The following is a 22,049-nucleotide window of genomic DNA, read 5'->3' on the forward strand; positions in this document are numbered from 1 at the left end:
GAAAAATGACAGGACTTTCATCCCAGGCCCACACAGAATGTCAGAGTGAGCTATGGCTTTGGGAACTGCTTCAAGAAACCTCAGAATACTCCTTGATCTTAAAATGTTTTTACATATTTCAGGAAAATGTCTTCTGTTCCTCTTCTGCCAAACCAACTGTACAAGTTGATGTGTTCCTGTTATTAATACGGAAAGGCCCAGGAACCCACATAATAATCTCAAACCAAAGTCTCTACTGGAAAAGGTGCATTCCCCTCAAACTCCCATACTTTTAACAAATAATGACAATTACTGAATTACTACATTTGGCAATAAAATACCTTCAATAGAAATCCTTTATTTTTTGCTACAATAGGAAAAAAAGTAATTGCTTTAAACTGCTTACAAAAGAAACTCTGAAGTAGGAATGCGTTTGCTTTTCACCAACAACCTCAATTTTATAAAGAAAAATGAATGAGAAATACTGTTTTTTAAAGGTCATTAGTAGGTGGCAGTTCAGCTTTCTTTAAACAAACTGCCTGCAGTATCTGGACAAGAACATCAATTATTAAACCATACTTATATCAACAGACGATGAATCAAATCTTTGCTCATAAAACATTCATAATAGGGACCCTGAAGTATCAACAGCCAATAAGGGAAGGCCACCCTTGTCACGTATAACCAGGTCAATTGATTACACTCCCTTCTGCAGCCAACAGCAGAAGAATCCAGGGAGCACAGCGATGCCAGGGCCTCCTTCATGATGGCCATGAATAAGACCATTTCAGGTAAGAGGCACTAATCAAATGCCTGAAAAAGTTTGGACTGCAAAAAGAAGGGAGCAGAAGAAAACGGGCATGCTGCACCTATAAGATGAAGGATTAAGAGAAACACAGAAGGTCAGAGCAGCGATAAAGAAAGTGTTCTCTGAAAAGACAGGTCCAACCATGGCAGAGCTGAAACAGACCACCGAAGTTTCTTGTTAAGCTGAGATTTACTAAACCTGAGGAAGGGACCATAAATTGACTTGAAAATCCTTTCATCTTGGAAAGAAAATTGCTGTTCCCTGCCACCAAGTGTTTCAACAGAAGGGTTACCTGTTCTCAGATGAACAGAAAAACCTTTGTGTCTTACAATATTTATTTCCAAAGATAAATCTATCTGGGCCATATGTTCTCCTGCCTTGAATACAGTCCTTTTAAATAATAATACTGATGTAAGCATGAAAATAATAAGGGGTTCAGTCTTTCCCAAAAGATGACTTAGCCAGGGCTGAAAATCTTATTAATGGCTCACTATTTTTCGAAGTTTAATATTTCAACTGTCCTTGTGAATTTCATTCACGATCTTACAGAGAAGCTTTAAAAAACTGTAGATGAGCTTATAATTTATTATTTTCTCTTGAACCTTTTTTTAAGATTTTCTATTTCCTCTTTGCTTTTACTGACTACTACAGAAGTCTGTTTAAGTGATGGTAAACAAGACAATGTTTCTGTCTCCAAGACTATAAAATACTTTGGTCTTAATGAATCAATGACCCACAACAATGAAATATAACTGCAAACTTGCTGGTGAAAATATGTATTAGTGAGAAGAGAAGGGGGCCTTTTAAAGATGCCAAGTAGTGTTCTTTTTATTCTGAAATAATTATGGTCTTGAAAATAAGTATGTTCCACCCTTGTACCCCCAGTGCTAGGAGCAGCGCCTGTCCCAGAAGTTATGTTCAGATGACTGAATGAATTCTAATTTGTTATTTTCTTTTCTCCTTCCTCTCCAGTTTGCCTTCACCAGTAAATGACATAAATCACAGCGTAACCCAATTTTAAAAGACACAAATAGTTATTTGCTTTATTCCATCTGCCTAAGGGATAAGAGGAGGATAGGAAGCTTAGATTATTCTTCCAAATGAAGAACATTAAAGTTGCTGAGAACAGTGGTCTGAAGGCACACACACCAGCCCGTCTCCCAGCCTGGGCAGGCCATGATCATTTATTACCTCATTAGGTGTGGTAAGAAACAAACAGAACCAAGAGCTGCAGTGGCGTGTGAAGTGATTACTTGGTGTTGACACAGAGATCCTGGCTGTGAGTACTCTCCTTCGGAATGCAGACGCACACTTGTTAGCAATGCCAACGAGTGTCCCGCCAATCTCATGTTCAAAATGGGGTAAATAGGAAATAGTCAAAGAGAGTGGAATGACAGGAATCCACACGTTGAAGCAAAAATGGTAAAAGAACAAATTCCTGAAAACGACACAGCCAGGTAACTCTTTAACTTTTCAGCTCCTGTAGGCCCAGACACTTCCCCTATAATCGGGATAAGGAAGAAAGGGGGGAGGGTTGCAGAATCAAGACCAATGGTGGTGGGTGCACAGCCCAGCCTGGAGGTAGGGGGTGCTATTTCAGCAGACATTCCCATTATAGAGATAACAATATGAAATTCAGTGTGTCTGAACATTCTTCTGTGGATCCCATGAAAGCTGGACCAACCCAACTGCCCAGATCTCTGTAAGGCTGCCACCCACACAGCCCAGATTGAGAGCATGAGGGAGGTGGTCATTCCTTGGTTCCCACCTTGCACTGGAATAATAAGGGTCTCCCTCTTCTTCAAATCTCTTAATGATGGGCTCTTTTAAGGCTGCTTCGTCAGCACTGGAGAACTGAAAGAAAAAGGACCATGAGTACGTCTACTGCAGTAAAACAAGAGATCCAATCAAGAGAACCTCATGAATAAAGGAGTAAGCATTTCTGGAATAACGATGTTACAACCAACATCTTTTTGGTGATATAACAGCGATTACAAGAGATGCTTTCAAACACAGGATCTCACTTGAGATGGGAGTACCACGCCGGTGCACCATTACACCTCCCTTATCAGACACATCCTGAAGCTGTTCAGTATAAGGCATCATCCATCGTGTAATCTAGCAGCGTCCAACAACGGATGTGAATTACAGAGTGTAATGAAAGGGTAACCTTATATTTAGCAGCTTCTGCTAAAGGGGGACTAGTAGGGAATTTTCATTCAAAAGAGCCAAATTCAAAAAATTTTAAAGCTTAAAGGGGTAAAACAACAACCACAACTTGAATAAACTCAAATTGCTGAGAGATGTTTTACCCTAATTAAAAACTTAGTGGCTTGCCCACCAGTATTGCCAGAAACAAGTGATAATTCAGGTGTAAACATCTTTATGCAAACTAATTTTGTAAGCCTGAAAAGTATTTTCAACTTAAAAAGTATTTCAGGGGCGCCTGGGTGGCTCAGTCGTTAAGCATCTGCCTTCGGCTCAGGTCATGATCCCAAGGTCCTGGGATCGAGCCCCACTTCGGGCTCCCTGCTTCTCCCTTTCCCACTCCCCTTGCTTGTGTTCTCTCTCTCACTGTGTCTCTGTCAAATAAATAAATAAAATCTTTGGGGGGAAAAAAGGTATTTCACACCAAAAACAAATGACTTATTTCAAATAAATTCAACCTTCTTTTATGTACTTTCATAGTTTAATATTATTTTATGTCAAGAATTTGGGGGGGGCACTGAAGCCTCTGCCTTCAGCTCAGGTCATGATCTCAGGGTCCTGGGATCAAACCCCACATTGGGCTCTCTGCTCAGCGGGGAGCCTACTTCCCCACCACCACCCCATCCCACCTGCTTCTCTGCCTACCTGTGATCTCTGTCAAATAAATAGACAAAATTGTAAAAAAAAAAAAAAAAAAGAAGAAGAAGAAGAAGAAGAAGAAGAATTTGGAGCGAGAACCACTAAAATTCTGTACTTTCCTTTCATATAGAAAAACAGACAAATCCATGGATCTGTATGGCAAATTAACCAAAGAACAACTATCTAGTAAGAAACCACTGAGTTAAGGGTAAGTCTTCAAAATATCAGGTAGAGGGGCAGGTGCCTCTCCTCTGAGCCTGGGTGGCTGTGCTGCTTAAACATCTGACTCTTGATTTTGACTGGGGTCATGGTCTCAGGGTTGTGAGAGTGAGCTCCACGGGGGCTCCCTACTCATCGTGGAGTCGGCTTGAGGATTCTCTCCCTTGCCCTCCACACCCTCCCCTGATACACACTCTCTCCCTCTCTAAATAAATACATAAAATCTTTAAAAAAATGTATCCAGTAGAACTTCATACCCCTGCCACCCCTAATATACACACACAAATAAACCTTTCATTTTGCTTTATTACAAATCGATACTGAAGTGAATATGAAACCTCAGTTTTAGGTGTGCAGGGTTCCTGCTGCTTGGAAAAGATGATTTAGAACATGGGGCACGCATGGGAGGCATTCAGGGAGGTAGGGCCTGCCCTCCACGCTTCTCTTATCCCCATCCCACCAACTAGACAGCTGACCAGATGACCCCAAAATGGCAGGAAAGTGAGCCTTCAAGGAAGGCCTCCTCCATATTACGCCCCGTTACGATACAACAGCGCACCTGACCGATTCTAAGAACACGCACCAGTCACCTGAAGGCTTGGTGCTTACACAAAATAGTTGTTCATAAGTTCTCACTAATAAAAATTAGTGAAGGGGCATCTGGGTGGCTCCATCAATTAAGTCTCCAACTCCTGATTTGGGGTCAAGTCATCATCTCAGGGTCATGGAACTGAGCCCTGAGTCAGACTCCATACTCGGCAGAGAAGCTGCTGAGATCCTCTCTCTCCCCCTGCCCCGCCACCACCCCTGCACCGCTCCCCCCACCCACTCACGCACGCGTGCACTCTCTCTCTCACAAAAAGAAAAAAAAAAAAAAAACTAACGCAAAACTTCGGAAGAATCTCTGAGACACACACAAAAGGATCCATTTTAAAAACCTGCAGTGAAGAATCTGTCTTGACAAATTACCTTGTTGTTCACTCAACCCTTAGACTGTGAGTCGTCAGCCCCCAGAATGTCAGCTCTGCAAGGGGCAAGAACCACATTTTTTCTGAGTCATGTAAATTTTCTCTGGAGCTTGGGAGCACGCTGTACCCTGTGGAGTCCTTTTTTGTTTGATGTTACTGATGAGACCTAAAAACTAATCCCTTCCAGCGCCCCTTATTAACATGCAGCAAAACTAAAAGCAGCCGCTTGCTGATTTGCCTTTCATCAAGCAGCTAGTGACCTCTCTGTTTTCCTCCACTTATCTCTGCACAGTTTAATGTTATTCATTTCTCAATTAGATGACTGAGCTCTCCCACTCAAAGCCAATCTGAGGAGAAACTGAAAAAAACAAAAAACAAAAAACAAAAAAGCCTCTGCTGCTTTCAGTCCTAAAAATCACATTTCTTTAAATCACATTTCTTTAAATCTCACTAACTGCAAATGACAAAGAACCAAGTATCCTTCTGCCTCGGGCCCTCACAGGCATAGTTTCTGAAGCGTTTTCTTGGAGATTTGGAAAAATGATAAGAAGGGACCTCAAATTACATGGCTTTAAGAAGAGGGACAGAGCAGGGGCGCCTGGGTGGCTCAGTGGGTTGAGCTGCTGCCTTCGGCTCAGGTCATGATCTCGGGGTCCTGGGATCGAGTCCCACATCGGGCTCTCTGCTCAGAGGGAGCCTGCTTCCCTCTCTCTCTCTCTGCCTGCCTCTCTGTCTACTTGTGATTTCTCTCTGTCAGATGGATAAATAAAATCTTTAAAAAAAAAAAAAAAAAAAAAAAAAAGAGGGACAGAGCATATGCAAATCAATATTGCTCGAAGTCAGCATCTTCTAAGTGAAGCCAGGCCCTGGGGTGAGACCCTGACCTATGAACACAGAGTGGTCCTGGGCGCACTGCTCCCTGCCTCCAGAGTGGTCAGTGGTAAAAGCCAAATCAGAGAAGCAGAAGAAATGACATTTACTTGTTTCCCTTCACGTGCTCTTTGGTCCTTTGCTACTGTGGCCAACACATTGGCTGCCTGCTCTCCTCCCATTACTGAGATGCGAGCATTCGGCCAAAGGTAGAGGAATCTTGGGCTATGGGGGGAGAAAGGAAAAAAAGATCAAGTTAATTCACTGTACAACACAGAGATTTTCATAGACTTGTGTTTATCTTCTAAATTAGTAGTTCTTCATTCGAGCTGTGCATTACTACGGGATTCTTTTTTTTTTAAAACCATGCTCAAAACCCTCCCCAGGCTAATTTCCAGAGGTGTGACCTGAACAGAATAGGATTTCTAAGTTCTCCAGGTGATTGTGATGTGTTCTGATAAATTTTATTTTTCCATTTCATCTCAATTTAATGGGCCCCAAAACATACAAAATATCCCCTTATTACCTCTGCTCATGTCCTGTTTTCCACTCCTGATATAATATAAAGCCTTGTTGCTTCGTTTTTTAGTTTTACTAGGAGATCATCAAGTTTGTTAACCTTTTTAAACCAAACAACTCTGGACTTCCCTGATTCTTCCATCTTTATAATGTCCTGTTTTCTATTTTTCTTGTGCTTAATATGCTGTTCTTCTGTGAACTTCCTGAGCTGGCTCATTGATTTTTGGTCTTCTTTTCATTCAAATATATATATATTTATTTATTTACATCTACTATTCATGTTCCTCAAAGCAAGACTTCGGCTGCATCACACAAGTTATGACATGTAGTATTTTCATTATCAGCCATTTCAAAATATTTCCTGATTCCCATTGTGGATATCTTCCAAGCAGTATGTTTCGCCTTAAACTTCCTTTCACTCCTCCAGATGATACAAATTACGGTATCACTGATCAAGGTGTGTGAATGACATTCGGTGTTTCAAATAAACCCATAACAAATGGACCATATTAGACTTGAAGTGAGATTCCTTCAGAGAAAGCCATGACAACCACCTACCTATATGCTCTGCCACACATCCCATAGTTTCCAGCCCCGTAAGACCCCCCTATGATGATGGTTATTTTAGGCACTTTGGCACAGGCTACAGCAGCCACCATCTTGGCACCATCCTTGGCAATCCCTTCAGCTTCATATTCTCTACCAACCATAAATCCTAAAAGAAAGGGGAAAAAAAAAGCCTCTGGATGATGGGATTTAAGTGCAGAAGTCAAGCCCAACATGGTAAGTGAAGGACATCCTGCCAACTATATTTTACTATAAGGCCTCTCACTGTAACAACATATTTATATGTGAAATCTATCTCCCAAAAAGTGTGCTTTAAAAGATCAAATAAAATTGCTCCTAATCACTTCTAAAATTTCCCTTATAATGGGTCATCTGGATGCACACAAAGATCTTCAAGGGAGATAAAGATGCAAGAAACTTATCTTCAAGAAATGCTCTCAGAACAGCAATGTGGTGATGAAAGCACGTGACCCAGCAAGTTAAAGACAAAGGGCTGTGGCAAGCCCAACTGTGAGGCCTCTAGTACTCACGGACCTGCTTCAATACAGAAACTGCTCCTTCTGAAATGCTGCTTTACACCTCTGAGGAACTAAAGACGAATGTTTCATAGATGCTAAGAGCTCCTGCCAGTGACTCAATAGCCAGGTGAAAAAATTTTCCACAATTACAGGTTTCCTCTACTACCTCAAGCTCCTGGCTCTGCTGAAAATGCTCTGCACTGGGCCTTCTGGGCCTTGGGCGAATTCCTCCTTCCCTCACAAAACCCAAGTCAAGCTTCATGTGGCTCCCTCCCCACCCACAGACTCACTTGCCTGACTGTCACTATTTTTGCTTTGCAAGTCCCCAGCCATGGAGTCATCCGAGTCCACTCAATTTCTATGAGACGCCTATAAGAGCTACGAATACAGTGGTACTGATAGGACAGCCCTCACCCTTGCTGGGCGCAATGTGCTTCCCTGGGACCCCTCTAACAGGGCCCTCACGTAGCTCAGAGCTCCCCTTTCTGCCTTGTCCTGACTCCATGAAACCTTCCACAGTAGCCATCTCAAGGAGCAGCTATCTCCAAGCTCTGCTTCCTCACCCAGAATCCCACCACCACTCTAGTCCCTGTAGATGACTCCACCTTGAAAAAGATCATGACCCCTCACTTGTCTTTCTCTAATCCTTCCCAGCATTAGAAACAACGTCATCGTGCTCCCTTCCTTCCTCTACTCTCATCTCTATGAAAGAAATCAGAGATACTCGAAGACTGTCCCTGAGCCTTCTTCTCTTCTCTAGGGGTGTTCTTATCTCTTCCCACAGCTTTAAATAACATCCCCATATTCTGACGATGCCTACATTTTCACCTGTAGCTAACACATGTCTTCTGTGCTCAAGATTTATTCAACTGCCTTCTGCATACATATCTCCATGAATGTCACAACAAGTCCCTCAAATGCAAGGTTGCAAAACCAAACCCAACCTCGGCTCTCTGCCCCCACCCAAACAGACACCAAAAACCAAAAATGTAGGTCTATCTTTCAGGAAAAAGGTTTGCTCTACTGGTGGTTAAGAAACCATGAACCATTATTAGAAACAAGGTCCCAGGACTAGTGAAGCCTCAGAATCCTTTTTAGCTGCACTATTACCAGGCTTGCCGCATAGGACCCCCTCAGGCTGCTGTCTGGATAGAACGCCTCTCAAAACTCATCTAACCAAGTATCATAAACTTAAGAGCAGCACCAGATAAACATGTCTTAGCAACAGGGCAATTTAAAGCCCTACTGCCCACCATGAGCCAAACTCCTTTTTCTTGTGAAGGCTTGCTTGATTCTAACAACTAATTAAGAGCCCTCCTTCCTTTGACCCTGAAATAACCACGGTCACTTAGAAGATGGGGTGGGGAGGCGGTTTTCAGCTCACCAGCATATCTAAGCTCATCCAGCATACAATATAAATAGTAGAATCCTAGAATTCTAAGAAAAAGAAATCTACCATCATGAAAAACCTCAAAAATCATTGCATCCACCCTATTATGATCATCGGTGAAACATGAAATCCAGAGAGATGATACTGAGCATACCATTCTTTGTGGAGTGTAAACTCAAATCCCCAGACACCCGTTCAGGAGTGAAAAGGAATGAATAGACCTTTTATAATATATCGCTTTGGGCAGAATTAACTACACAGGAAAAGATGAGGGAAAGGGTGAACCATAGCATGTGCTAGAAATCCTTTAAGGAAAACAAAGTGCTAGCAGACACACGATGGGTCAGACAACGCCCTCAGAGTGAGATCAGAGAGTGTTCCTGGTAGAGAACACAGCTGTCCTGCTGCTGGAGGGGCAGGTATCCATGTGGATGGGCAAAGGGAGGCCATCTGACCGTGATATGTGGAACTCAGAAACTGCTTCATCCAAATATGGATAAACTTCTCATCTATTTGATTCCTGACCCTACAGAGTATCCACTAGACCTTTCCTCTACGACAGAAGTATTCTAGGTCTATACTGTCCAATACTGGAGTCATACTGGACAGTGCAGCTCTGGAATAATGCTACAAAACTGATTAAGCTATTTTCTTACCTGTAATGTTTTGAAGGAACAGCAGAGGAATATTCCTTTGGCAGCACAACTGGATGAAGTGAGCCCCCTAACAGCAAAGAAGATAATCTTTTTAAAGAGGGGGTAAGGAATCTGCACCCATCGTGCATCCTACAAACACCATAGTTGGGTCAGCGTTAAGAACGAGCGCCCTGTGCTTGGCTAGTAACAACACACCATGCGGACCGACGGCCAGCGGGACATGTGACTGTGCTGGTAGCACGTTTGTTTTGCAGTTGCCTGTGTAAGCACCGGCACACAGCTGGAGGGGTGAAGTCAATCACTAACATGTGGAACAGCAAGTGACACTCAAGAAACGAAGAGAAGAACTGCTTGTCAGTGGGAATTCCTGAGCATAAGATAATTCCTTAGTTATCCACTTTAAGAGAAAACAGAATACAAACACTTTCAAAACAAGCATTCTCATAGTCTTAGGCTATGTATGTCATCCACAGCATTCATAATTCATAGATCTTATAAGAACTTTTTAAAACCCTAGATATTTCTTTATTAACATATAATGTATTTAAACACTGGATTTTTAAAATAGTGCTCTAATTGGGATGCCTGGGTGGCTCAGTTAAGCATCTGCCTTTGGCTCAGGTTGTGATCCCAGAGTCCTGGGATCAAGTCCTACATCAGGCTCCCTGTTCAGCGGGGAGCCTGGTTCTCCCTCTGCCTGCTGCTTCCTTTGCTTGTGCTCATTCTCTCACTCTCTAACAAATAAATAAGTAAAATCTTTTTAAAAATTAAAATAAAAATAAAACCAAAACAGTGCTCTAGAGAAAACAGGTTAATATAAAGCTCCATAAAAACTGTTCAAGCACTCACACACACACACACACACACACATATGTTCACATGCATGTACACAATGCTCTGCCTGCTGAGGCATCTGGTTAAATATTTAAAGTTTTTATGTAATAAACTTTCATCCATTACTTGGCCTTCAAAGCCAATTATGTTTAAATTAAAATGGAAAATCTTGAAACATGCTTAACAGTACTTGCCTTTTTTGCAGACTCAGAAAAGAGAACTCCATTATTTCCAACGATACCTATAGGGTATCCAAATATTCTAGCAAATCCTCAAAAGAAAATTGAAAAAAATATTTATGTATTTCAGAGAGCTTTTAACTCACAGCTAATAGACAGTTATACATTCCTTAACTTCAGATGAAAGGTTAAAATGTGGAGATTTTGTCCAGGGTACAGAACGGCTTGGGTCACAATGTTTTATTTCAAAGGTATCGGGAGTCTGGGTGTGTGCTTCCTTGAGTGCACTCTGTGTAAAGTTGTCACTTGTCTGACTGGTTGGTTTGGTAAGATGATGGGGTTAGAGTGTCACCCATTCGTTCCTGTAATGTATGCCCAAGTGCCCTACTAGGTACCAGACAGAGGGTATTCTGAAATGGAATGAATCACAGACGGAGAGCCCTTAAAAGGCCCACGTTGAGAGCTCTCCACCAGTTTCAGGTGACTGGCTTACCTGAAAATGCCTGTGGCGATGACAAGCCCTCAAGGTAAAGGGGATAAACTCAGCAAAAGCAGACTTGCTTTCAAAAACAGGAACACAGTCAAGCCTGGGGGTTGTGAGTTTCCAGTAACAAACGCAGCTAAGCTTAGAAGAATGGCTCTCACCACCACTCCTGCTCCCACTGCAAATACCCACCATCCATACAGACATATTGGAGAAGTAAGGGAGAGGGAAAGGAAGGATAAGACTATGTGAGGGAGACACCTGAGGTAATTTCAGGAGGTTTTTGCAAACCTGAAAAACTTGGCTAGAGAGAGCTTCCCCAGAGTGAACTTCAATAAGCCTGCGTAGGACTCTAAACAGGTGTCAAAGACTTGGAACCCAAGATTCAATGAACTGTGCTTGTTGAAGTGGGTCCAAGAAAGCACATGACCAAAGTGCCCAGAACTGGACTCTATCTTCAAGCTCCAGACGCACAGGCCGCTGCTGAGATATCTCTGGTATGTGACACAAAGCAGGTGCTCGAAAAATCGTTGAAGATAAATTAATGAATGAGACAGAATGTCAACCTACTGATACACCAAAACACTAAACGGTTAAAATTTGTTTTTAAAAATTTGTTTTTAAAAAATTTGTTTTACTCTGGCCTTGCCTTGGTTTTCTTGGTCTTTCAGTCCTAAAACCCCAGCCAGAAGCCTAGGCTATCCATCTTAAATGGCCCTGCCACTTACAGAGGGAAATGCAGAAGGGTGACCATCCCCAGAGGTTGAGCAATCCACTCAGAGTTCAGCCTCATCCCACAAAAACAGCTAGGAACCTAGCACATCTCTCAGCAGTGTGGTACTAGCCCTAAGATATATTGCCCCGTGAGCTATTTAGAGTTTCAACCCTAGCCTGGCCTGGGATCTCCAGGCACAGCACCAGATAAGTAGGCCACATACCCTACCATATTAGGTACACAGAGGAAGTGCCTTCACCAAATTCCTTCGGGCCAAACAGGAAAGCAAAATGTCCGAGAAACTACTAGGGCCTACATAAGGCAAGTGCGGAGGTATGAGAAAACTCTTCAGAGGGGCCAGAGAACCTGACCCTCAGAAAAATCTGTCCTTCTCCCTCTCCCCAATACTTCCCCCTCTCACCAGCCCCCATGCCCCTCTTCTCTTTCTCAAATACCTTTCCTTTCCCTAGTCTTATCTCAATTCCAATACAGTCAGGAAGGGATACAGGAACTACGTTATCCTTAGTATCCTAGGGGACAAAGGTACCACAAGTCTTTTAGCAAGTAAGGGGCAAATTCATAAAAAGAGATGACCAGGACAGCCCATCTGTCTTTGGGGAACGAAGCAGAAAACAGCTCTGACTTGTTTCAAACTGCTGCACAAGAGGTTACATCCTGAACTATTTGGTCACAAATCCTGAATATATATCAAACAAAAAGCTCTTAATCACTTAAACACCTCAATACAAAAACATAAATTCCACTCCCAGTGTGAACCCTTTTGTTGCACATAAATCAAACCAGAAGAAAAGTATGATTCATCCTTAAGCCTTAACATATATTTGCAATTTGGATTTTTATAGTGAGTTCCACTTTTGTTTCTACTCTGATATCTTGTCTTCAGGTGACTTACTATATTTTCTAGCCTTCAAAAGACCAAATAAAATTCACAGAATTCATTTTGTCATTTGTCCAAGACAGATTATTATGTTTCAAATACTTTTCTTCAAAAGCCTACAAACTCAACACTTCAGATGAACAAAGGAACTTTTATAAACAGCCTTATTTTTCTTTTTTTTCAGATTTGGTTTTCTGTCCTGTATTCTCAATCTCGTACTTACATGATTCAACATCAGACCTACACAGAGGCTACGAGAAGGAGTAACACACTCAAGGTCCTTGTAGGAGGCTTAACACCATATAAAACCTGCTAGCAGAACTAAAGACTATAGAACCATGGAAACAGTGCTGAAGTTTTCAAAATTATTACAAATTATCCAGAGGAAGAAAAAGAACTACAAATATTTCTGCTAACTTTGCTTTGATAAGAAGCTTTTTAAGAGAGGGAGAGAGAAGTGGGATAAGGAGCAGATAGAGAGGAAGGGAGAGGATCTTAAGCAGGCTCCATGCCCAGTGTAGACTCTGACATGGGGCTTGATCCCATGACCGTGAGATCATGACCTGAGCCAAAATTAAGAGATACTTAACTGACTGAGCCACCCAGGCACCCCAATAAGAAGCTTTTTATAGAGTGAAGACCACCAAGTCTCAGACAAGGGCCTTTACTACAGCATCTAGCCGTCATCGTTGCAAACCCCGGGTCTATGAAGCCATTCAGCTACACATGACCTTCACAAAACAACTTTTGAATATAGACCCACACACTTGTACCACTCCAAGTAACAAAGTTCACGTGAAGTACATCAATACCTTATGACATGAGCTCATGTCATGACATTTATTTTGAAAGCAATAGAAAATGTTCAGGGACATCTTACTGGCTCAGTCAGGAGAACATAGGACTTCTCGATCTCAGGGTTATAGGTCGGGCCCAACATTGGGTGTAGAGATTACTTAAAAACAAAATCTTAAGAAAGAAAGAAAGAAAATGCTCATATTTTCGATTCTTTGCCTTTATACCTGTAACTAATGTGTCTCCATAGAAGGCCTTGAACTCGTTGAATCTGCTTCCATCCACAATTCTAGCAATGACCTAAGAAGAAAAATAACAATCGTCCAGAGAGATTATATTACAAAACAACTTTTACATTAAAGTTATTCATAAGGGAAACAACTTCACTGTTAAGCTGTCACTTTCATAGCATTTCACCCTAGAGAGTCTTCTCACTAGAAATTTCAATTTCTATGTGTGGTTAAGACCTTGGCATTAGTCCGGGCCCTGGTTTTATACCACACGGTAAGAGCTACAGCACCATGTTACAGGCCAGAGAAGCAATAGAGACTATGAGGGCTGGGAGCTGGACTCAGAATTTAAGGAGCTGCTCAAAAGATTGGCAACGGGTCCAGGATTCAACCACAAAGCATGGTATATATAGGCTCAGAGTCGGGAGACTTAGCCTCCAAACGAAGGAATCGCACAGCATCTGCACGTCCTAGATAAAGTCTCAGTTCTCACAGTGAAGAGAGACTTCACAAAAGTTGTGAGGATGTGATAAGCCTAAAAAATAATGCTGAGGGGTGCCTGGGTGGCTCAGTGGATTAAGCCTCTGCCTTTGGCTCAGGTCATGATCTCAGGGTCCTGGGATCGAGCCCCACATGGGCTGCTTGGCAGGGAGCCTGCTTCCCCCTCTCTCTCTGCCTGCCCCTCTGCCTACTTGTGATCTCTCCCTCTGTCAAATAAATAAATAAAATCTTAAAAAAAAAAAAAAATAATGCTGAGATGAAGACCCAGCTCTGACTCCCAGGCCTACTGCTGAGAAACTAGAGGCATAGACTGATTACCTAAAATCCCAAGCCTCAGTTTTTTCAACTGATTTAAAAAATAATAATAAGGTACCTCTTAGTACAGTAGGTAAAGCATTAGTCTCATAAAAAAAAATAATAATAATAAGGGGAACCCTCTTACCCCACTGATGGGAAAGCAAACTGGGGCAGCCACTCTGGAAAACAGTATGGAGGTTCCTCAAAAAGTTTAAAAAAAAAAAAAAAAAGGAACTACTCTACAACCCAGCAAATGCTTTACTAGGTATTTACCCAAAGAATACAAGAATACTGATTTGAAGGGACACATGCACATAGCAATATTATCTCCAATAGCCAAACTACAGAGAGAGCCCAAATGTCCATTAACTGATGAATGGATAAAGAGAGGTCCAATCCCAGTGCCACTGATTAGGGAAACAAGGATTACAAGCCAGGTTTTCCAATGAGCATTTCAGTGCTATCCTCTAGCTCCGTATACTAGTAAGACCTCCATATAAGACTTATTTGCGATTATATAAAAATGTAATACATTATCATTATAAATGAGCAAAAGGTAGAAAGTTCAGGAAACTTCTTAAGAAGGCAAAAGTCTATCTTTGTAGAAAGTTCTCCATTTAAATGACATGGAACTATCATGAAAGGCCTGGATGGGCATCTGTTTTACTCATTTCTGTACACTTGGCGCCTCAAACAGCATCTTCACAGACCAAACATTCAATAAACACTGTTGCATAAATGAAAAAAAGTATTTATGCTTAACAGGATGAATTCTTACCCAGATAGAAAACTTGGCTATCCGCAACAACTCATTTCTCAAACTTATCAGATTGTAAGTATCAGACTGTCTATGCCTATTGTTAACGGAAAAGGCAAGCTAAAGTCCTAATTCTATAACTTACAGTAAACCAAGTCACCTTGCTGAAGTGAAATACCAGTGGGAGCTTCATAAAAATCCAGAATGTTAAGACCCTCCAATATAGGCTATTGCCTCAGTAAATAGCTATGCACATCCACAGGTGGGATAGTACATTCATCAGTTTGTGCAAAGAAAATATTTACTAAGGGACACTGGGTTAAGCATCTGCCTTCAGCTCAGGTCATGATCCCAGGGTCCTGGGATAGAGTCCCACATCGGGCTCCCTGCTCAACGGGGAGCATGCTTCAACCTATGCCTGCCACTCCCCCTGCTTGTGCGTGCGCACTCTCTCTGACAAATAAATAAAATCTTTAAAGTATCTATCTATCTACAGATAGATATTTACTGAGCGCTGACCATGTCACCAGGCATCATTTTAGCAAACAGGACATAGCCATGGAAATGGTTTCAAGAAGAACTTATAAATACTGGAGAAATGTTCAAATTTAAACTGGAGAAAGAATTTTAAAAATACACATGTGTATGTTTGCATGCACAAATGATCACAGCTACATAAAAATGTACACATATACATTAAGCCAGAACAGCAAAATATTCACTGCTTTCTCTGGATGGTAGAATTATAAGCAATTTTATGTTTTTCTGCATTTTCTACAATTTTTCACAATTAGCACAAGATAGTTTTATAGTCAATGGGAAAACCAACAAATATGAAGGAACAGAAACTGACAGTAAGATTATTTCTTAATTTAAAAAGTATTCAGTCATATATAAATAGTGAACAAAATAAAAGACTACATGCTATACGTAAGCACTAAAAATTATCAATCTAGACCAAGGAAGACCATGTCAGCAATCTGTAACCATAGCTACGTCTTTGAATGTAATCAAGTCTAATCTCTGCTAAGGTCATATTGATCTAAAAAGGGTATGTTTTTTCCTTTCCACAACTTACTGACATTTTCTCCACTTTCCAAAATAAGAGCACTAAAAAGAAATAGATGAAATTTATGAAGTTGCCTACATCATTCCTCATGTGCACAGCATTAGGGAGTCCTATTTATGAACAAAGCAAGCTTCGTCATTGTGCAATGAAAACTTTCCACCCATTAAGAGGTTTTCTTTTTATCCCCCTCTCTCTTCTAGTAAGAAATCTCTCCCTTGTATGTCACTCCCTACTGAAATCCATAAGAGGCTCTAGGTAGGAAGGTATCTAAACAGATTTCACCTTAAAAATGGATACACTCTTAACTACAGGAAACAAACTGAGGGTTGCTGGAGGGTTGCTGGAGGGTTGCTGGAGGGTGAGGGAAGGGGTGATGGACACTAAGGAGGACACTAATGAGCGCTGGGTGTTACACAAGACTGACGAATCACTGACCACTACCTCTGAAACCAATAATAAATGTTAATTAATTGAATTTAAATTTTAAAAATGAATTTTAAAAAACGGATATACATATAGAGAGACTAACGGCATGGTTTACAGCTCACAGCTCCACTCCACACACCTCTCTAATATCAAAGTGCCTCTTAAGGTTAGTACCAACGATTCCATACAATTCATCAGCAGGAAATAAAGGATCCTCAGGAGGTTCTACAGTAACCTGCAGGAATACAAAACGACCACATTAACCTATTTGAAGACATTATTCAAGGTCACATAAGCCAAAAGGCTTTTGAAGAAAATAAAAGATCCAAGAAGCAACCAACTCACATCCAATTTCTTCTGGTAATTTAGATTCCTCACAATCATCCTAGTTAGATGAAGGGCATGATGGTCATCCAAAGCGTAGTAGTCAGACACTCCGGACTTTCTAGGGAGTAAAGCACACTAAAGTAATCAGAACAGGGCAAAGGAAAATAAATGTCTTAAACCCTAGAGATCTTCTCTCATTTAAGGCCAACATCATTTTTACTTCCAGAACACTTTAATAAACGTCCTCCAACTTGATTCTCATAGTGTGCCCAGCAGAACAGTATTATCCTTATTTTACAAACAAGAAACACTGATGTCTACCTAAATTAAGCACCCTGCCCTAGGACCCCCAGTAGCTGCATAAAAATCCGCACGTTCTGGTTCTCAATCTTGACCTTCTAGACCTAGACCGCAGAGTCTTGCTGACAAGGACTTCTACTGAATGCTCATCGCAAGCACCTCAAACAAAACTGTGTATGATAAAGTTCAACAGCCATAGGTGTAGTCGTAACAACAAAGCATCTGTAACTCACCTAGCTCCTAGTGGGGGTGCCAGCTATGCCTTCTCATTGCAGGGAGACTACTGAGCTACACCTTAAGAGTAAGCCATCACGGGTAACATACAGAGCCTTGACGACCCTGTCCCTCAGAGAAAACAGAACTGCGAGAAGGGACACAGAAGTTCCTGCTCAATCTCAAGTTCAATGTGAATGAAGCACGGGCTTGCTCTATTTATTAGCTTTGTTCTGACTGGATGGTTTGTTATCTCCTATTAGATATACTGACACTAGAACATAGTATTAGAAAAACAGTGCCTTGGTGGCACAGCTGGTTGAGCCTTGGACCCCTGGTTTCAGCTCAGATCGTGATCTCAGGGTCATGGGATCGAGCCCCACGATGGGAGCCCTCACTCATCACAGAGTCTGCTTCGGACTCTTTCTCCCTTTGCCCCTTCCCCCTTTGTGCACGCACACATGCACTCTCTCTCTAAAACCAATCAGTCGATCAATAACTATAGGGGTGCCTGGCTGGCTCAGTCAGTGGAGCATGCAACTCTTAATCTCAGGGTCGTTAAGTTTGAGCTCAATGATAGGTGTAAAGATGGCTTAAAAATTAAAAAAAAATTTTTAAATAAATAAACAAAATAATGGTAAAGACAGACAAAAATATGTACCTGAAAAAATAGAACTTTGGTTCATTTTATGAGTAAGGACTAATCTGCAGCAATCTAAATTGTGATGTCTTGTGTAGGGAAAATACCAAACCCTTAACAGATACTTCTTGGAAATGGGTCTTCACAGTGGCTACAGTGTGCACTCTCCACCTCTGGACTGGGCGTTTCTAAATGAGAGCAGAGACCGTGCTTACTCCTCGCTATAACCCTAAAACACTTCGCAAATGGTAGACCCTTCAGGTTTTTTCACTTAATATGGCATTTTACAACAAACAGTATCTTTTACATGCTTCATACATCATACCAGCTATATTTGCTGACTGTATCACAGTCAGCATCTGTATCACAGATACACTGTGATAATTCAGAAAGCAGAGAGAAGCAGAAGGCACTACTTCCAAATCAGGAAATATTTAAAATAAAATGTTTTCTTTTAAAAACTGCCTGGTATTTACCAAAACAGCAGAAAAGGGAAAGCTTCGATGAGACACTGTATTATAGAAGTCTTTGTGTCAAATTAATTCCTTTGAATGGCTAATCAGAGAGGTTTAAAATATGTATTTACAAAGACAGAAGAAACCCAAAGCAATGTATGACTAGTAAATTTTATCAGACTGTTAAAAAAAAAGCAATTACTACTATTAGGTCATTACCACCTAATCACTGTCCCGTGATTTTAAACAGGTTATTACGAATAATCATAGCTAGTGGTATCAGGGCACTTCCCAGGGACCAGACACTGTGTGCTATGAGGTAGAAACTATTCTCATCCTCACTTCACGTGTAAAGAAATGAGACTCAATGAAGTTAAGTAGTTTGTCCAGTCACAATGGTAGTAAGTAAGGCAAGCAGAAGATGAATTCCAGAACCTACACCCCTGGCTTGGCATAGACTGCCTACAGCTTTTACAGGCAACAAATAACCTTTTTTTTAATAGTCAAAAAAATTTTTTTAATTAATACTCCTCGAATACTATTTTCATTTCCTCATTAAGCATCCACAAACAGTGGCAGCCCACTCTGGCCTGTACCCCACTCACACCCCATTCTACCGTGTCCTCTCTCCAGGCTGAAATGCCCCCGCCACATCTCCAGGCCACAGTCAGTGCAATCAGAGAGGAACACAGCGTGGCAACTCACACACTTGTGCTCAGCATAAATAAATAAGTGCTCTTCTGTTCCACACAGGCAGAAACTCAGGCCTGTGCTAAGCTTTTCTCAGCCAACCTCAACACCACTCCCTTAATCACTCCTTCCTTCGTCTCTCGTTGCTCTTTATAAAAAAAAAAAAAAAAAAAAAAAAAAGGGGGCGCCTGGGTGGCTCAGTGGGTTAAGCCGCTGCCTTCGGCTCGGGTCATGATCTCAGGGTCCTGGGATCGAGTCCCGCGTCGGGCTCTCTGCTCAGCAGGGAGCCTTCCTCCTCCTCTCTCTCTCTCTGCCTGCCTGTCTGCCTACTTGTGATCTCTTTCTGTCAAATAAATAAATAAAAATCTTTAAAAAAAAAAATCCACTCTTTAATGGTCCAGTTATGATAAACAACAATAAAAATAATGGCAGAAGGGGCGCCTGGGTGGCTCAGTGGGTTAAATATCTGCCTTCGGCTCAGGTCATGATCTCAGGGTCCTGGGATCGAGCCCCACATTGGCCTCTTTGCTCAGCAGGGAGCCTGCTGCCCCCTCTCTCTCTGCCTGCCTCTCTGCCTACTTGTGATCTCTCTGTCAAATAAATAAGATCTTTAAAAATAATGAGAAAAATAGCAGTTAACATTTTTAGGTCCTTATTTAAAGCAGGTATTATTTCAAGCAATTTACATATATCATCCCATTTAATCCTCACAAAACTCTAAGAGGTAGATGGTCTTCTTACCCCTGAACTCTAACCTGACAAGACTGGACCAGTGACCGGCAGGAGCCAGCTCAGGGCTGACTCACAGGAGCCAAGTGTGTGTACCTCTTGCTGAATCCACACTCAGTGGTGTCCTGTTGGGACCCTGCCATCAGCGTCAGTGGGATACTTTGTACCAGAGGCACTGGCAGATGCCACAAAGCCGGACTCTTCCCCTCCCCAGAGAACCAGCTGTTATGCATCCATCCGCTCGTGAGAGTGAGCTAAACTCCTCCACGGTATGGCTGCCTCAGCATCTGCTCTGTGTGGCTGAGAGGACAGCAGGAGCCTGAAACGGGCTCCAGCCCGCTCAGGCAGGTGTAGGTGCTGGAGAACAGCCCCAGACTCACAGGCACGTCAAGGTCTTGATCAGATTTCCCCAACAACCCTTTTGACCAACATGCCCTTCCACCTCCCAGTTCCTTCCTGGACACCTTATGTGCGTAAGACCTAATGCAGAACCGAACAAAATGCCAATCTTTTGGTCTGAAATTGACTAAAGTAGCCTTAGCCCTTGAACTCCCAAGTGCTCCAAACATAGACCCTAAGAAAAAATGGGCTCAGGCTCCGCCTCTGTGTGTGCTCTGCCTTGAGCTGCCAGCCTGGCCCCTGGAGGCACACCGTGTACTTCCTCCAGGTTCTGTGAGTAATAAGCCTGTCCATTTCAATTTCTCCTGCGGTCTGTTGCTGAACCACAGCTCACCATCCAGCACTCTGTGCTCCACTTAACAAATATTAATTTAACAGTGTCATTTAACTGCGCCTGGATGGCTCAGTCGGTAAAACATCCAACTTCCTGATTTCCGCTCAGGTCATGATCTCAGGGTTGTGAGATTGAGCCCTGCATAAGGCTCTGTGCAGGTGTCACTGGGTCCCACTCTCAGAAGGGCCCTGTGCTGAGCGTGCAGCCTGCCTGGGATTCTCTCTCTCTGCCCCTCCCCACTCTTGTTCTCTAACAATAAAATCAAATCTCTAAACAAAAAAACAAAAAGCACAGTCAACACCTACACACCAGTGGGTTGGATCAACCTTCCATATGCTCTCCCTATATTTCTTTACAGGCTTTATCACACATACACATTTATATCATTATATCATAGTAATTATCGCCCACCTCCCTGACTAGAATGTTAAGCTCCCTGAGGTCAAAGACAAAGTCTATCTCATAATCTTGACTACCTATAACAGTGTCTGCCACACGACAAATGCTGGACAGATATCTATTAAAGAAATGAGAAACCTCCTATTAAAAGAAATAACGAGGGGCGCCTGAGTGGCTCAGTGGATTAAGCCTCTGCCTTCGGCTCAGGTCATGATCCCAGGGTCCTGGGATCAAGCCCCACATCCGGCTCTCTGCTCAGCAGGGAGCCTGCTTCCTCCTCTCTCTGCCTGCCTCTCTGCCTACTTGTGATCTCTGTCTGTCAAAATGAATAAATAAATAAAATCTTTTTTAAAAAGAATTAGAAATAACGAACAAGCTGGTGTTTTAGCTTAGAAATTCAACTCTGTAGTTCAAAGAATTGAACCCTGAAACAGCAGCTCAAGAACAGATCGACTGTGGTTGGATCTGGCAAATTTAACTCTTCGAGAAAAATAATGAAACTTTCTCTTCAACAGAACAACAGGCCTGTCATTCGTTCATTCCTGGAAGCCTGGAAAGCAACAAGGGCTTCTGTCTCACCTGCAATGCAGGTCGGCACCCCCAAGGTCCTCAGCGGACACTTCCTCTCCAGTGGCGGCTTTCACCTACAGCAAGGAGAAAAGCAGGTGGTGAGTTTTGCCTATCAGGGAAATAAAAACGCTTACCTAACATGCATGTCTTCTAACCTGACTATGCCTACCACTCTCTCTTCCACACAGCTAAAGATTTTCCTTCCTTCCTTCCTTCCTTCCTTCCTTCCTACCTTCCTCTCTCCTTCTTTTTCTTTTGGGTTTTTTTTTCCCCCATTTTTGAAGTAGACTTCACACCCAGCAGGGAGCCTAATGCAGGGCTCAAACTCAAGACCCTGAGATTAAGACCTGAGCTGAGATCAAGCATTGGACACTTAAGCAACTGAGACACGTAGGCACCCCAAGATTGTTTTCTTATTCCACCCACCCAACAAACCTAGAAAAAACTGTCTCTAGTCTACAGAGAAA

General features: G+C 42.2%; 1 protein-coding gene across 3 annotated transcripts in view; it reads right to left on the reverse strand.

Moving 5' to 3' along the window:
• The window catches only part of MCCC2 (methylcrotonyl-CoA carboxylase subunit 2), a 69,412-nt gene that overhangs the window by 2,269 nt on the left and 45,094 nt on the right, over positions 1–22,049 (reverse strand). For 2 of the 3 annotated variants that reach the window (XM_013062466.2, XM_004764487.3), the window contains 9 exons: positions 21,592–21,656; positions 16,872–16,971; positions 16,666–16,761; positions 13,474–13,546; positions 10,370–10,446; positions 9,342–9,408; positions 6,769–6,925; positions 5,802–5,916; positions 2,556–2,641 (listed from right to left, as the gene is read on the reverse strand). In XM_013062466.2, coding sequence (XP_012917920.1) covers positions 2,556–2,641; positions 5,802–5,916; positions 6,769–6,925; positions 9,342–9,408; positions 10,370–10,446; positions 13,474–13,546; positions 16,666–16,761; positions 16,872–16,971; positions 21,592–21,656 — 836 coding nt within the window. The remainder of the gene's footprint in view (positions 1–2,555; positions 2,642–5,801; positions 5,917–6,768; positions 6,926–9,341; positions 9,409–10,369; positions 10,447–13,473; positions 13,547–16,665; positions 16,762–16,871; positions 16,972–21,591; positions 21,657–22,049) is intronic. The other variant, XM_013062467.2, reaches the window with a different exon arrangement.

Source organism: Mustela putorius, unplaced genomic scaffold (assembly GCF_011764305.1).
Source record: "Mustela putorius furo isolate JIRA1106 unplaced genomic scaffold, ASM1176430v1.1 tig00000145_pilon_pilon_pilon, whole genome shotgun sequence".
Taxonomy (NCBI): domain Eukaryota; kingdom Metazoa; phylum Chordata; class Mammalia; order Carnivora; family Mustelidae; genus Mustela; species Mustela putorius.